Below are 17467 nucleotides of genomic sequence, written 5' to 3'. Positions count from 1 at the left end.
ACAAAGTAACTATGCCGTTACTTATTATGTTAAAATATTAAAAATAAATAAATCAACATGTCACATAATTTCAGACAACTGTACTTTAAATATTTTCTTCATTAAAATAAACAATAACAAAGTACTTTCAGTAAAATACTGAAAAGATTCATTGCAATGTATTGCAAAACTTAGGCATTCAAATCTCTCTGGTCATACACTGTAATTCTCTGTCCAGTATTCAAATATTAATCACTCTCATTTCAACATAAACTGATCTTTATCCAACTCTTGAACATTCATTAAAAGATTCACACAGTCCCTACTAACACTTATCTATTCCTTTATTTATCTATCTATCCATCCTAACGATTGAACCAGTGGTTGTATCTTAGAAGCAGAAGTCTTTCAAACCTCTGACCAAAACACAACTCGGACTCAATCAGCTGTGAATGCACATGTGGACAGGACATCATTTCCCATCATGCATTAAGTGTTTGTAGTCCATGCAGGCGGCCGCAGTCGGTGGAAAGCTGCTGCGCTCGCCATGCTCAGAAACTTCCCGTTACCGGCGCACAGGTTACGTCAGAGCAAGTCGGTGGCGTCTTGGACACAAAACTAACCGGCATGCACCCCGCACCGATCGACGGTGATCGTATCTGCGCCCGCCTCATCTCAAACAAACCTTTTATCTCACCCCAGCCTCCTCTTTCACCAAAGAAACACAACAGCAGCTCCTAGGCTCAGAGACTCTGATGAAGAGCAGAGAGAACTCAATTAAAAGTAACGCGCCACATTTTATTGTCAGTAACAGTAACGGCGTTGGGACACCTGGAAAAGTGATTAGTTAGATTACTCCATTAGTGAAAAAAATAACGCAGTTAGTAACGCCGTTATAGTTTAACTCTGTTATTCCCAACACTGGCTCTAAGTGCCTAGGTGGCTGCAGGGTTGTTATTTGCGTTGTTGAATTGATGACTACAAATTCATTGGACTTAGAAAAATTTGTTAGAAATTAGTTCTAATGGCAGCAGAGCTGGAGGGTTTGTTTATCTTTTTACTGTGGCAAATAGGATGAGAGTTGTTGCTAAAACTTTCAGTAATGTCTGAAAAGTTCAGAGTTTAACAAATCATCAATATTAGAACATTAGGCATTTTCAAAGTGTATCATTTCTATGAACAGTACACCTGTGTTATCATTTCTGTCCCTCCTTTGAACAACTGCAGAACCAGGCGCTGGTTTGGGAATAACAGACACAAAAATGATCAGATAGCACAACATCGACCACACTGACATTTGAAATCCTGTATTTACTCCTTTTGTATTGAGCAGGTCCAGAGTGTGCCCTCTGTTGTGGGTGGGCTCGCTGACATGCAGAGTCAGATCAAAGGTTTCAAGGACAGAACTGAGCTTTTTAGCATTTCTGTCAAGCACATTATCACCTGTAATGACCAAACTATCAAAGTCTGTGCATACGACTGAAAACATCTCAGAAAGTCATCAGTACAGCTTAGACAGTGCTGGAGAGGTTTGTGTATCACTAAGTAGACTATGAAGGGTGATTGTTTTAGCTCAATTTTGTAAGAGGACTTCTTTTTTATAATGAAAATTCAATAGAAAAAATACAAAATTTAGGTCTTTAAAATGCTGTAAACAAGTTTAGAACATTTTGCATAGAGATTGTACGAATTGCTTAAGTTCTAATTATAGAAAGAGTGACACAATTATCGAGTCAAAACTGCTCCCAACTATGCCCATGGTATGTTTCTGTTTAAAATGTAGCTTATACAGTGGCTCTATGTATCGCTAACATGCTGTGGAGAGAGAGCAGTGCCACAGACTAAAGCCCTATAGCCAGTTTAGAAATTGTCTTGCTCCCCCAGTTGCATCAATCGAGCACGATTTGCGCGGAATGACAAATTGGGGCCATTTTGTATATTTCTTACTTTTACGGTTTGTTTATTAACTTCACTTACATTTTTCTCTTAATAAAGATGATTAACTTGCTCCTCTGTTTGTTGCAGAGTGTCGCGTGTTGGATGGGTTACTGCGGTACACCTCCATGCCTACGTACCTTCCCGTCAACTACCAGCTCCTCAAAGCTGAGCAGGCATTCTTCCTGAAGGAGGCCAACCAGGACTTCATGAGAAACTCCAGCCTAATGTCCCGCACTGAATCTTTTTTCATTTACCAAGCCAGAGGTTTGCCTACGGTCAACGCCAGCTACGGGCCCCTCTCCGTGGTCCAACCTATTCCCTTAGAACTACTACAGACTCCTGGAACTTTCCCCGCCTCCTCCCTTTTCACATTCAACTGGAAGGTACAAACTTTCATTATGAATACTAAAATTCACCTTGCCAAGCCAAAAGTGCAGGTACTTTTTTATATCGCGGGGAGAGATTGGGACAACTATACCGTGATAGATAAGTTGCCCTGTGTGCACATGTTTGCATTCCATGAAACGCAAGAAGTCCGGGGCACTTGTCAACTGGAAGAGAAGTCAGGGCTATGTGTGGCTGAGCTTGAACCCCTTCCCAGTTGGTTTAGTCCTCCCAGTGTTGTGCCAGGACGCCAAAAAAACCTAGAGGTCTCTGAAGGTACCCCTGTGGAGCTCTACTACACTCTGCAGTCCCCGGAAGCAGGAGAATGCCACTCCGAAGAAGCCAGGAAGGAGAGTTTTATCCGCTCCAGCCAAGAAGGGTTGTTTGGATCGTACACCTCAACACCCCTGAGGAGGATTGGAGGGGTGAGGCTCTACCAGAGCCCAGTGCCCCCGCCCCTCACCGAGCTCAGGCTGGATAATAACTTTATGGTTCTGGTGCCGGCTACACCCATGAGACGGAGGGAGACCGTTTCTGCCTTTATCAGTGTGTCTGCTTACTCGCCCGTGGAGATGTTTACTCTCAGGTAAGACCCTTTATGAAATCTTTGGGCTGCACACCTCTGCTCAGGCTCACTGGACACACTTTTCATTATTCTTTTTAGCTATTGCTCTTTTCCCTCAAAGATTTAAGATTTTTACAGTTTTTATTATGGTTTAACATTTTAGTTTTTTGTCTGAAATATTGAAACATGATACATTAGATTAGAATGTGTGTATACAGCTTTCAATATCTTTAAATTACAATTAACAATGTCACATTTCCAGAGACTGACTTTCTTGAAACATTATACTTACTAGTAATACTTAATAGTTTGTTAATAGATTATATGATTATATATGATTTCCTTTTTACTCAATTAAAGAAGCTGAAGGTTATAGATCTGAAAGTTGGATGTTGTTGTAATGACGTTGTGGTACTTGGTAAATGTTAAATGGTCACATTTTTATGTAGCACTTTTCACCCAAGAAACCATTCACCCATTCACACACACATTCACACACACATTCACACACGAGTGTACACAGACACTGGGGGCGAGGGGTGTTCAGTATTTTGCCCAAAGACACAACGACAGTATTCATCCGTGGTAACTGGGCCAATCTACCAATGATGTTTATGTTGCAGGTTTTGAACTGGCAAGGCAAGGCCCTTGTATAGCACAATTCATACACAAAGTAATTCAGAATAAGAAAAACATTAAAATCACAATACAAATAAATTAAAGCATAAATAATCACGCACAATCATCATAGAATGAACACTGAAAGAGAACAGTGCAGATTAAAAACCTTTCAGTCTTGTGCACAGATAACCAGATCTGTTTTGAGCCTGGACTTAAACATTGTCAAAGTAGAGGCCTGTCTCACATCTTCAGGATTTTTCCAGATTTTAGCTGCAAAAAACTGAAACACTCATTCTCCATGTTTAGTCCTGGTTTAGTCCTGGTTTAGTCCTGACACTGAGCACCGACAGAAGGCTGGTCCCTGAAGTCCTCAGAGTGCGAAATGGTTCATATGGCACTAATATGTTTGAGATGTACTTTGGTGCTAGGCCATGGCGAGACTTGTTCACAAGCAGAGCTGTTTTAAAGTCTTTTCTCTGGGCCACAGGAGCCAGTGTAGAGACCTGAGCACTGCACTTATGTGCTCGTACTTCCTGGGTCTAGTCAGGACCCGAGCAGCAGCGTTCTGGATGTATTCTGGATTGACACTTTATTGCTTTTGTTCTAATGAATATTCCCTCACAGTAATTCCCAAGTTAGTGTACAACTGTGTCAATGTAAATACTTCCCCCTGTACATTAATTACGGGTAAGTGGTCCCAAAGCACTAGTAATGTAAACTATTCAAAACTCATAAAACTGATTTACTTTCAAATTGTAGCTGTAGAGGCTGTTGGTGTTTCTTTTTTTCTGTTTGGCCATGAGGTATGAGTTGGGCACAGGTTGGCCATCTGAGAGCCACAGATATGGAAGGTTTTTCTGTGTGGTCCGGTGATAAGGCTGTCCTCATGCAGCCGCGTGTTAGGGTGCTTAATCAACGGAGCGGGCACACTTTGATCTCTATATTCACAACATCATTATTATCTGCCCACTGCTCTCTTTGGTGTCGGACATTGCAACATGCGTGTGTTGTATGGGGATGGGGCTTGAATGAAACCTGTGAGCCAGAGAGATGTCTCAAACAGGTCTTCTGTCTATTATTAGCTTTGGTTTTGTGCTAATTGCAGGGCTAAAAATCTATTGCCTAGTCAGATTATAATAATAACAAGTAATTAATTGTAAATGTATTTCTAGCACTATGATTTTTACAGCAACATCTTGTCCTCTAATGTGATGTTCAAAGGACAACAAAAAGTGGAAGGATTTCTACATGATATTTTTTGTTTAGATCAGTACCGTACTGTACTAACACATTTATATCCGTATTGTTTGATATATTATCTCACTCAGTGTCGGGTCTATTCTTTAGTGTTCAATGCATTAGGTGTGAAAGTCAGTGTCTGTCTAACGTGTAAACTCTGAACACAAAAAAATATTGTTGTCTTCATTAAGCTAAGTTTGTATTTCAATCTTTTCTCAAATCTTAATGCTCCAAGTTGTTTAAAATGTGCACTCTGAACAGAATTGTATTATTAAACCCAAGTCACAAATCTGATCCCCATCAAAATGCTTTGTCTTTTGTTTGTGCTACACTACTTTGCCTTTTGTGTTATACATTTTTGAATATAGTGTAATTTTTTGCTTTTTTACTGAATGTATTATCAGGATTTCCCACACTGCATATACCAGCATAGGGTTAATACTGAATGTGAATCTGGATGAACAACAACTGTATTCAGATGCCTCAGTTAAATGAAAAAAGTGTCAATATGACACAAATTAGAGCCTTCCATCATTTAGTTCCTCTGTAACACGAAAGCCTCGTGCTGTGATAGACGTTGAGCAATAGGAGCTCATTTCAGGTTTTTAATAGCCAATCATCCAGTCGATTTTTGGCTTTGTGGATTCCCAGCATGCAATGCCTCTCAGAGAATTTCTCTTTAATTTGATCTTCTGATTTGATTCGACCTCCTCGGTGTTAATTGGTTTTGTCACTCAAGAAGTTCTAGTTTACTCTCTAGGAAATTTTAAGGTTTAATCAGCACCAGTTATTTGAGTAAAAATTACTGACATTATAAAATAACATTTAACATACAAAGTATAGAGAATAAACTGAATAAGATGAATAACCACTATTAACAAAATGCATTACTGCTGATTGAAAAAAGAAAAATGTAAAGCTTGTAAAGATGTTCAACGGTCATAGAAATGCTGACTAAGCCAGGTCCTATGGAGGTCTGATGGAGGAAAAAAAGAAAATATATGGCTAATTAAATAGAAGACTTAACAATTTAACAGTGGTGTGTGGTCAGGATAATCAAAGCAACCAATGCTTGTCCAATAAAATCTAAAATCATCATGTGTCAAAAGTATAATTAAACAGTTTTGAACATAATATATCCAAATAATCCTGTTTTCCCTTCACTTCTGCCTGTTTGAAGCATGGTTGTGGTCATGATGTACTTTAGCACACCCTAGTTGATGTGGTTTTGGTTTGCATCTGTCACAGGTAAGTGCACAGTTCTAATGCAGGGCTGTGTTTTTTGGTGACGTTGGTGGCACACAAGACTGTGAGCAGTGTACCTGTCTGACCGACGCACCTGTCTGACCAGAGCCCCTGTGTACTAAAGGACACTATGGTTGTGGACATGATGTCCTTTAGTACACCTTGGTTGATGTGGTTTTGGTTTGCATCTGTCATAGATGAGTGCGCAGTTCTATTTCAGAGCTGTGTTTTTTTGGTGACGTTGGTGGCGCACAAGACTGTGGGCAGTGAGCCTTTCTGACCCACGCACCTGTCTGACCAGTCCCCTTGTCTGACCAGTGCACCTGTCCCGTGCACCTTTGTCCCGTTAACCTGTCTGACCAGTGCACTGTTGTTAGTATCTCTTCATGAATGTACATTGGTTGTAGTAAGTGCATTACACGTCTGTAGGAGTAGAACAAATCTGTGAAGAAACAAATAACCCACTGATTGGCCCTGTTTGTACAGACAGGGTGTCAAATACAGTTCAATATTTACAAATATTAATAAACTATGTCTAGTCTCTGATTTGATTCCAGTTGGCCCAGAATATATGCATTTAATATGTAAGTAAAAATAAGTATACTAATTTGTAATGTAGTTTGTATAAAAAGTAATGTTGTCTACCCCAAGTCACTGCATGTTACTGCAATTCAAATGTATTGCAAAATGATTATAATTGAGTTTTTACATTGGTTATGTATGTTACAATGGAACATTGTTTAGGGAAATGGTCTTCAGTTCATTAGTTTTTCTCTCACATTTTACACAAAGATATGATGTACTTTCTTCACAGCTGCTTCATATCAGAATCACGAAGGGAAATTGATCACAGACATGCAGCCGTCCAGCAGAATAATAGAGTTATCAAAATAAAGTTAAGAAAGCTTAAATAAAATATAAAATATCAGTAATTTAAAGAAAATAAGTAGAATGAGTCTTAGTCTATCAACTAAACCCTCAGTGAACATAAAATAAACTTACATTTTAACTGAAAATATAGTACCCTCATACCATTTATATACAGTTTTACAACATTGAGGTATGAGGAGAAAATCTGCTTATATGCTAATATCCTGCCTCAGCGTCGTTCATTGGCAGAGTGAAAAATTGCATGTAGATCATAGTTTATGACTGTTTCACTTTGATATTGGACTCTCAAGTGCCATTGTTCAGCTCTTGTCTGGATACAAATTGGTAGTTCCATTTCCTCAAGAATGTGGGCATAATAGTAGTGATTGCCATGTTGTACGCATGTTTTATGTGAGTCTGCTGCCTCTTCTGTGCCTGCTTTCAGCTGATGTGTAGCTGAGCAGATAAACACTTTGGCTTTGTCATGTGGTTTGTTTAATGACTGCCCCCTGTGGGGAGCATTGTAACAAACATTTGTTTGCAAACTGATTTCAATAAAACTGTCAGACTTCAGAGATCCCACAGTGGCAGTGTGAGCTTGTGTGTTTATGGGAAATGTAGTGCTTGGCCTTTATGCTAGACATCTTACGACACCACGCTATGCCCACATTACTGATATCAAAAGTAGTGGAAGAGCTGATGGCATCCATTTGTCTTGTCTTTAAAAGCCAGCGCATCACTGAACAAATGATCTGTCATTACGCTTCATTATGTGCGCTGATGTATGCAAGAAGGCAGTGCAGCCTAAAAGACCGAGACAGCAGAGGAAACGAGAATATGCTCAGTTAATCTTCTGTTGGGATAATACCATATAGTGAAGTTTGCAGTGAGACTGGTAAGGAAATGTGTTTATGATGCAAACTTTTATCTATACCTTTTAGAATGTTTTCTTGTAGTTCTAATGCTAATTTAACACACTGAGGATAATAAAAACATATGTATGCGACTATTAATGTTACTTAATGTCTTTTCAGGAATGCAGTTGAACATCAAACCCACAGTAAAAAAAAAAAAACTGCTGCGAGAAGATTGATCAAAACAATGCAATGTCTTTTATAGCTCTGCATGTTTTTTACTGTTTGTAGTTAATGGCTTTCAATAAGCTCCAGACCAGTAATGGCTTGTCAGTACAGCTGTTTGTCATTGAATACGTCATCTCGCCATTAGTTCATGGTTCATATGCAGATCCATATCCATAAAGGGGGTGATTTTACCAGATCTGCTCTCCTCTGAGCTCAAACTGAGGGAAAGAATGGTTCAAATGCTCAAAGCAAATGGTCGTATTTTTCTGCCTTGGTGTCGTGCTGTGATAGTCTGAGTCACACGGGTGGGTTGGTACTGGAGAATAGTCTTGCTGACCACACTTGCCCTCAGACATCAGCAAAGTTTAGGGCAACCTCATTTCCCACTGTATTCAGACTTGACCACATCTGTTCAGAGATACACCTGAGACCTCCATAAAGATGTAGATATCACTATATCTACACCTTGTCTGATTAATCTCTGACCAGACTGAAAATGTGTGTTCAGAAACTCCGATCTCGTGTGGCAGTTCAGTCATTTTTCTGTGCAAATTTGAGAGGCTGTGATGAAACTTGCTTATATTATAAATTATTTAAGTAATTTATAAATGAAAATCTACAGCGCTGGTGTTGGTAAATAATGTACATGCAATTTTGTTTAAACTGAGTGGGTTTTTAATGAGATTATACCTTTTAAACGCTCTTCTGGGGGTTCTTTGGCTGTAACGATATCCCTCATACATATTTATAGCCTCAGATTACTTATTCTATTATATATTTTGGCGTGCCTCCTCTCCTCATTAAACTAGTGACACTGTACAAGGTGTCAAACACGCACTCATGCCTTGTGCTGAGCTGGCTTATTTCTCTTTGTCCTATTATGTTTGTTACATTTTTATTATACATTGGTGTCCTTGCCAGCAGCTGACTGGGGTCTTCTTATTAACAGAAAGCAGTGCCAAACATGGGCGCTGCAATAGTGTGGTGCAAGGCTTGCACACATGTTCCTCAAAGCACACTGGGGGTCCTATCATCCACCTGTGCTGCCGGCTGCTCTCTCAAACAGCCACATATCACTAGATAGAACATGCGCTCCAGAACTACACTTAAAGTTATGTGATCTTTAGGTAACTTTGCTTGGTTGTTGCAGTGCGTTCAATTGAAAGACTCAGAAAATATGTTTTTCATTGCAAGATAAGGCTAGAGTTACTGTACCTGTGAGTGAAAGAAACAATTATTCATCCTCAAGGATTCTCTAGCTTACCATTGAAAGGTATAGCACAGGAGCAATGTCTTTATGAACTAGACTCATTGTGCGTCTTCTGTGGCTCAATAGAGATTTTCAACATATTTTTACCATTGCAGGATAAAGCCAAAGTGTAAATAGTCAGTTGTACGGGGTTTATGAATATCCCTCTACAGTGCTTCTTGCTTTCACTGACACTTAGTTGTATGGATTTCAGACTACTGTAATATATTTCCTAGTATAGAAACTGTACTGCTACCCATTACCAAGACATAAGTGTATCATTCCGGGAAAATGTTGATTAGACTGGTGACCCATATAGCTACAGGTGAGATTAACCGCTAATTGAATGCTAACAATTATTAGATGTATTAAGCCGTATCTGATGTGCTGCTGCAGGCTAATAGAGGCCATAAACTCAATGACAAGCCCAGTCAGCCTCAAAGACCACAATGCATTTCTCCCATTGTACATTATAATTATTTCTTTGTGAAATGACTCAGTTTAATAATTCTCTGTAACTAATGCTAATTAACAGGTCATCATTTTCAATCCCTGTCTTTAACTTTCTATCGGCTCCTTGCACTTTTATCTCTATCCAAGCATAAACATCATCAAAGCCTTTGTACTTATAATTAATTTCAGTCTGTGAGCGAGGCCCAGGAGGTTGGAGTTTCATGATTAATTTAGACGGTGTTTTGGGGGTTGTACACGATAATAATGTCCATTTAGTGCTGGAGGTCAAATGAAAAATTAATATGTCTTTTGTATCCAAGGTGAATAAAAAAATGTAAACAAGACGCACCAGAAATCTGCCGGTGTTTGAATACAGACCTGGATACCTTTTTATGATCGTGAAGAAAGGTTCTGACGTATGGCAAGTATAATGTGTATAAATAGATATTCCTTCTGTCATTCAATTGTCAGATGGAAACAAAATGTAAATATGATCAAATATCTAGAGGTAGCTAAGCCTGATTATTGTATGAGTTTAAGTCAATTAAAAGTAACTGAAAACTGTACATTTTAAGTTCTATTAGAGCTAATAAATGTCAATAATTAAAACAAAAAGTACAAGTTCTTTGAGGTAACACATAACACTAAACTGTTTCCTCTCACTTTCATAGACAGCAGTGTAGCTTCCCAGTTCTGTCACTGATAGAGTTATAACTGCCCACACTAAATCTTTTCTGGCAGTTGCTAATTACAAATGTTGCACTTTTTTTTTTTTTTTTTTTTTTTTTTTTAAGAGAAAAAAATAATCCATTTGTAGTTTACAGGACTCTCGGGACAACTCTTTTCTGACTAATCTGACTTTATAAAACAGAATTAAGCAGATTATTGGGCCTTGCCAAGTGTATTGTTTGTCGTTTTGCATTTGTTTTTTCGACAAAGTCACATTTTTGACCCCATGAACATCTACAAAAAGTCTCACATAGGAGTATAAAATCGTTTGGTTCAACAAAAAGATGTATAAAATTGACATGGCAAGAATGTCCATTACAAAATGACTCAACAGCGCCGCCTAGAATTGTGCCTCTGTAGTACAAAATTTTGGCTTAAGCTCATAAAATTCAGAACATGAAATGAGCCTAAAAATGAATTGAAGCACTGCTCTATGATGAAAAGGAAGTTATTGCTTTGACCACGTGTTTATAAAAAGCATTCGCCATTCAGAGGTCGTCGTGATGCAGAGGGGCAAATCCTTGGCAGGTACATCGGAAAAACGAGCGCATTGTGGTAAGAGCCATCATTGCTGCATGCATCTTTTATTATTCTTTTATCTTTAATGTTTTAACTATTGGTTTGATCAAATTTGATCAGACATTAAACAGAGCAGCCTGCAGCTCAGTAAAAATGTATTCAGAATCTCTTCTATCTAAACTGTGTCCATTTGCAAACTTTTACCTTTCATTGCCAATTGTCCCGTTTTTATTTGACTTTGGCTTTCAGCAGTAGCAATGGTGTGTAATGTATAAAACCCAAGGACACACGCACCACTGGGACCAATGTAATCAGCCCAGCCTTTATTTCTCTATTGATTTTAAATTCAAGGAAGGACTGGATATGCAGCCAAAAGGCACAAAAGGACATAATGCATTTATTTCTCACAATTTGTCGTTACTGAGATGGAAACTGTATGTGTTTTTGTACAGTTAAATTACATGCATTTGTTCCGCATTGCGTTGTGCCCTGTACCTTCAATACAATGATTTTTCATGTCAGTTTCCATTGCTCACCAAACTTCTTTTTATGCTGATTGTCATCTTGCTAGAAACCTCAAAAAAGTCAGATCTTAGTGTATAGATTCAGTCTGAAGCCTTCAGTGTGAAGCCTTCTGTTCGGCTATATAGGAGAAGAGCTTTGCAGAAGTCCAGAAAATGTCTATGTGTATGTCATTGGTCCTGGCCGTGCAGCTCCACCCCAAAGACCTGCAGCAGATCGATCTGCTCACAGAGGGAGCCAGGTTCCTCCTCTCATCTGACCTGCTGCGCTGTAGCTACAGTCTCACAGTGCAGGGGGCATATAGGGAAGAAGTGGCAGGCTATTATTCAACACGGAGTATCTAGCACTGTGCAATAAACTAAGGCATATTGATTTTTGTGAGGATGAAGCTGTAATTGCCATGTTAAAAATATATAATTGTTGCACAATAGTTCATGTTTCACTACCACAAACTAAGAAATTGCTAAGATTTTTTTTATTTTTTTTTTTATTGTAACTGCAGTTATAAATGTCCAATCTGTCTGTTGTATCGATTGTGTGTCAAATGAAACTGGACTAGAGCCAACTTGTAGATATTCTTATTTTAGCCCTGATAGCCATATTTTAGCTTTCAATGGCATAATCCATATGTATATGACCGTGTCATGGGGGAATGTTGATTTCAGTAGTGCATCAATACATACTGTACCTCAGAAGTGTGGTGATTCAGAGTGGTAGGCTGATTGTCATAGAACCAGCTACAAAATGTGTCCTTTTATTTAGCACCACAGACTATAGACTATAGTCCAGACTATAGACTATAGCAGACTATATGTCATGATTTCTTAAGAAAACTGAAACTAGTAGCTTTTCTGTTGCATAGAATAAGTGAATGAAAATGACCTTTTGACTGAAAGGATAGAGGAGGATTTTTTTATACAAACCATGCGTCTGAAGGACATACATTTCATTCACTGTACAGTTACTGAGTATGTTGTACCACTTCACCCACAGGGTTTTATTGATAACAGGTCAAAGATGTGGAAGCTGTAATTTCAATGTCAGCATAAAAACAGCGAGATTCTTATGAAACATATGTGTGAATTTTATGATCTATTTCCACAGATTTCCATAATTAGAACATATTCTAATTGACACCACTGAGACATGTGTTTAAACATGGATGTGGTGTCACACTGCGCTTTAAAAATGTATTAGCACTTTTTCTGCTGACATTGCATGTTTTTCTCAAGTCTTTTTGAAGTACCCATGCATAATGCAGCTATAATTGATGGTATTTTGAGGCCATAATTTCAGTGCATAGTCTATGTATAGATTTATATTTCCATTACAAACAGTGCTGTGGTGGTATTGATGTTGTACTGATAGTAGACCTGACTCGTGTGTCCTCATCACCCATGCAATTTTTTATGAATATCAATCAAGCTTTTTTTCCGGCTCGAGGGGGGCCATAACACAGACAGAAGACAAACTGAAAAATACTAGGCCATGCCAGATTTAAAGAACCTTAAAGAAGATGAAAGACTAAACCTTTAATCTAAGATTTGACTGCCATGATCCTCCTGACAACATCTTGAAGATATGACTGTTTGCCACTACGTGGGGGGCACATTTTCATGTCTGCTTATATAAACCTAAATCCTGAGGGAGGGTTCATATATATATAAATATAATGTATAATCACTTTTCTTTCATCAAATGTACTTTTTAAATGATTCATTTCCATGATGAGATGTGAGATGTCAGAAAGCTGCAGTATAAGATGGTCCCTCCTTTATACATTTTCTCAGTTGTTATAATTTCTGGTAGAATATTTTATTAACCTGAGAATACCCTGTTCTTGTAAAATGTGAAAATACTATAGCGTAGTAATTTCGTGTTTGGCTTGAGTTCACATTATGGCTCTTGGAATTCTTGTTTCTATGACTGATTTCATTGAAATGGCCAGCCTTCACTTTATTGGAAATTAAAAAATTATTGAAAATTATTCAATTCTGTAATATTGGATTCACAGATGTTTATTGCCTTAATGTGAGTATGATCATAGTTCAGTATGGGCACTACTGCGTGACAGATTTTCCTGGTACTTTCTTCCATTTCACGTCGTGTGCCACTTTGTGTTTTGTACTTGGGCACAGTTTTGTACATATACACAATGTTCAGAGGATTGCCCTTTAACATCATCAATCCAAGTTTGGCATTCTACATGTGTCTCTGAATTAGTTTTTCTTGTTCAACTGTCTGGCATTTCCAAAGGTTACAACCTCAACATGTGATGCCACTGTCTCTGTGCTGACTTTTTTTCTAGGGCAAAGGTTAGAGGTCAAAACCTTGTGGCGCCAATGCAAGGCACCGATCAATTTGTAGCAGTTTATACTTCTCTTCTTTGATCTCAGAGACCTAATCAATGCATCCACTGAGACTGCCTATAGCAACCGAATAAGGTTTACTGCAGATGTGAGGGTAAAATTTGTCTTTGATATTTTCCCTAAAAAGAAAATGCAATCAGCCATCAGCGAAACAGTGTGGTAAGTAGATGTGTGTATCTGATCCTTCTTACACCTGTACACACAGAAATAAAGTCCACATTGTATCTAGTCTGGGTCTACAAAGGAACAGTTGAACTTGTGGTAGTTTATATGATCCAAAACACAAGCTAGTATTACTTTAAATACTGAAATCATTGGGCCTTCTACCTGGAGAGGTACAGTACTTGAAAAAAGACAAATTCCTTTAAAATACTATCAATTGCATCAAGAAGTGTTTATAAGGAACTGGTTTAAGAGTGACCAGCCTCTAGAGAACCAACGGGTAAAGATTATAGATTAAATATTTTCTATGGTGATATTGACTTTTCCTGTGGCTCAAAGGGCATAGCTTTGTAACACGCTGAACTAAATAGACAGAATATAAACGAAAAAGGCTTATTTTCTGTTGTGTTTGTTTCTGTTTTCTAATTGAGTAAATGAAAAGTATAAAACAATCAAATGAAATACGGAAGTCAAGTCTAATAGACCAGCACCAGTAGCATATGGCAAATTAGACAAATGCTCGTAGCGTTATGCTTGGTGCACTGGCATAAAATTCTTAATTTCTGTGTTGAGTGTTGCAACCGTGTACTAGAGCAAATGTATTTCCTATATATTCTCATCCTCTGGAGTGTAAATCTAGCACAACTGCACATTACAAGTGTGACAGCCCTTCTGTAACATTTGTGAAATCTGACAGAGACCAAGACCAAGCAGCACAAACTGGTTGGAGAAGCTCTTGTAGATGAACCATGGTGGCCTCCTTCAGGTTTTTAAAAGGAGATTGTTGCAGTATCGAGGTGGCGGAAGGCTTGAAATTTATCATTGTTGAGAAAGTTCAGGTTTGTGTGTGTGTGATGAGGGTTGGGCCAGCGAGGGGCTAAATGGAAGACTAATGGTCGGAGGTAGTGAGTCTGACGGGCACTGAGGAGCGCGCTCTCTCCCTCTTTACCTGTCATCTATCACATTTCCAGCTGATACGACGAGATGGCCCTTCGGTGTACTGCTGGTGGGAGGCCAAGGCAGCTGGCTGAGGGCGACCAAGGAGCACCATCAACAAAATGAGGCAACGACAGAGATGTTGTAGCGGCTCGCGTTTATGTATGTTTACACCCATACATCATTAGCAGATATGTAGAGGAATAAACTAACTGTTGGTATGATTTACACTCGTACCTTTGAAATATGACAATAAACAAGACAAAAATACAAAAATCGACAAATGTGTTAAAAACAGACTATTCCTATTTGGGGATATTACATTGACTTACCCAAAACACAACGACCTGATTTTTGTCCCTAAATTTGAGACAGGTCCTCATAAAGTGCATGCAGATTACAGTCCTCAAAATATGATAAATGCCAACCCACGCACATTTATTTTTTATACACTACTACAATATTATATCCAAGTCTCAGTGATCTAGTTTTATGCTATTATGGAAATGCAGCTATTGATTCTTGCATAAAACTATTGCAGACAGATAGTCCAATACCTATATGTGCATTGATGTTTGCCTTTTAATTGCCACCATACTTTTTCCTTTGACTTTTTCATCCTGCCACAACAAACAACCTGTCTTATAATTTGATTCATGTTTTATATTGCTTGCACTTCCTTTTATTTAGGTGTGGGAGCAGGCAAAAGAGTGCAGCGGAGTTGTAAAGTGCTCTTAACAACGCTAAATATCATTGAATGACCACACTGGCTTTGATGACAACATTGACCAGAGGCGCACACAGTCAAATTAGTCCAAGGACAAGTTTCATTCAAAAAGTGGAGTGAGGTAAATCAGTTTTTTCTTCATTGTAGATGCTGTGAAGAAACCGTTTTTAGATAATGTGTCTCTTTCTCAGTGGAGCAGAGGACACCTGGGAACACGCGCGCACAGGCATACACACACAGCATTACAAAAGAGCAGTGAAATAGCCAATGGAAGTCTTTATATATCCGCTTAGATTAGAGTCCTTTTAAAACAGATGTCACCTTGAGGCCAAAGAAAGGAGATTATAGATTTTTTAATCACCTTCCCACTAAACCTTTTACTGTAGTAAAACTCTACTGACAAACTGGGTAAAATAACTGCATTACAAAAAGTATCCGCAAGCATTTGGGTACTATTACTGTGAACACAAAAGAGGACATAAATGCTATTATTTGCTCTTTTACTACGGTTGCTTTACAAATTGTTCAGTTTATTTATGCGGCTGAATAATAGGCTGTCTTATATAGCATAGACAAATTGCATTGATCCACAAAGGAAATTACTTGGACACTGTAGGGAAAAGATTGTAATATAATAACAAACAGACAAAAATAAATGATAATACAATACTAATTTCTAAATAATTAAAGTAGCAGAAGTAGCAAAAATATCTGTGTATTGTGTCAAATAAAGCACATGTAGTAGTATAATACAGAATATTCACCATTTTCAATCAGATATATGCATTTCCTTTTATTTTTTACCAATCACAAGGAATTTGGTAGCTGACAACTATATATGAACCTTATTTTACTTCATTGGCTTTTGGCTAATTGAAAATTAGAAAGTGACTTCCTCAGACTTTGAGGACACCTCATCCATATCCAAATACAGAGCTGTTTTATGAATAAATGTTTGAAATTCTCTGTGGCTGTTTTGACCCTTACTAGCTCGCAGCTTACCTCACTTTCCTTCGCAGAAATAATTGGATTTAACGGTTAATTACTGACATACCATTTTGTTCATGTTCTTAATTGTAATTTTAGTTTTTTGTAAAATTTGCGAAGTCACTGTGAAATCATCTCTCTGATCTACCGATGGCGTAATGATTTGAAGCAGGATATAAATTCACTTGGCGTAAATGAAAATCTCAGTTTTCCGCTCTGATTTGGCTGTGTTGAGTCCAGAAAGAGCTGACTGTGCGGTTAAGTTAGCTCAAGCCAGGCTCCTGTATAATTTACAAATGAACACTGTAAAAACTTGTGTGATATATCTCTCCTATCTGATTCTAGCAACAACCTGCCACTTCTCATTCCAGCAAAAGTCCCCTCTCATAATCTCCATCTCTCCGCAGACTTGGGTTTTCATTTTGTATGGCACTGGCTCTTGACACTTTTGTGTACTGTAGCTGTTAAAATGCAAATTTCACAGTATTCAGCTTTCCTGTTCTGTTGGCAATTTACAGTGTGACGTGCCTATCTCCCTGCAGTGGAGCAGAGGGAGATGGGTGTCAGCCGTATCTCTTGTACAGGGCTGAATTGCTGTGGTATTTTCCAGTAGGGACTTTGAACAGTTTTACCATAGCAAAGGCATGGAGACTAACACCAAGAGGGTTCTGCTTCTTGGTTTATTTAAGTGTGGTGTTGTGTGTGTTTCTGTATACTTAGCCATTTCATGCTGACAGATCAAAAAGTGCAGCCACCTGTTATGTCTGAATTAAAAGGAAGCAAAAAAAGCCAGAATTAATTAGTATTTGGTTTAATGTTTTGAAATAGCCTTTATAAACCATGAACAAAGACTAAAAGAGCCCATATTATGCTATTTCTGATATCATAATG

General features: G+C 38.3%; 1 protein-coding gene across 1 annotated transcript in view; it reads left to right on the top strand.

Moving 5' to 3' along the window:
- si:dkeyp-14d3.1 (transmembrane protein 132C) overlaps window positions 1–17467 on the top strand; it is a 100801-nt gene that overhangs the window by 21439 nt on the left and 61895 nt on the right. Inside the window, exon 2 of the mRNA XM_033972517.2 lies at window positions 2005–2887. Within this exon, the coding sequence (XP_033828408.2) occupies window positions 2005–2887 (883 nt within the window). The remainder of the gene's footprint in view (window positions 1–2004; window positions 2888–17467) is intronic.

This window comes from Periophthalmus magnuspinnatus, chromosome 9, assembly GCF_009829125.3.
Source record: "Periophthalmus magnuspinnatus isolate fPerMag1 chromosome 9, fPerMag1.2.pri, whole genome shotgun sequence".
Taxonomy (NCBI): Eukaryota; Metazoa; Chordata; class Actinopteri; order Gobiiformes; family Gobiidae; genus Periophthalmus; species Periophthalmus magnuspinnatus.
This window is presented reverse-complemented; position numbering and strand designations above follow the sequence as displayed.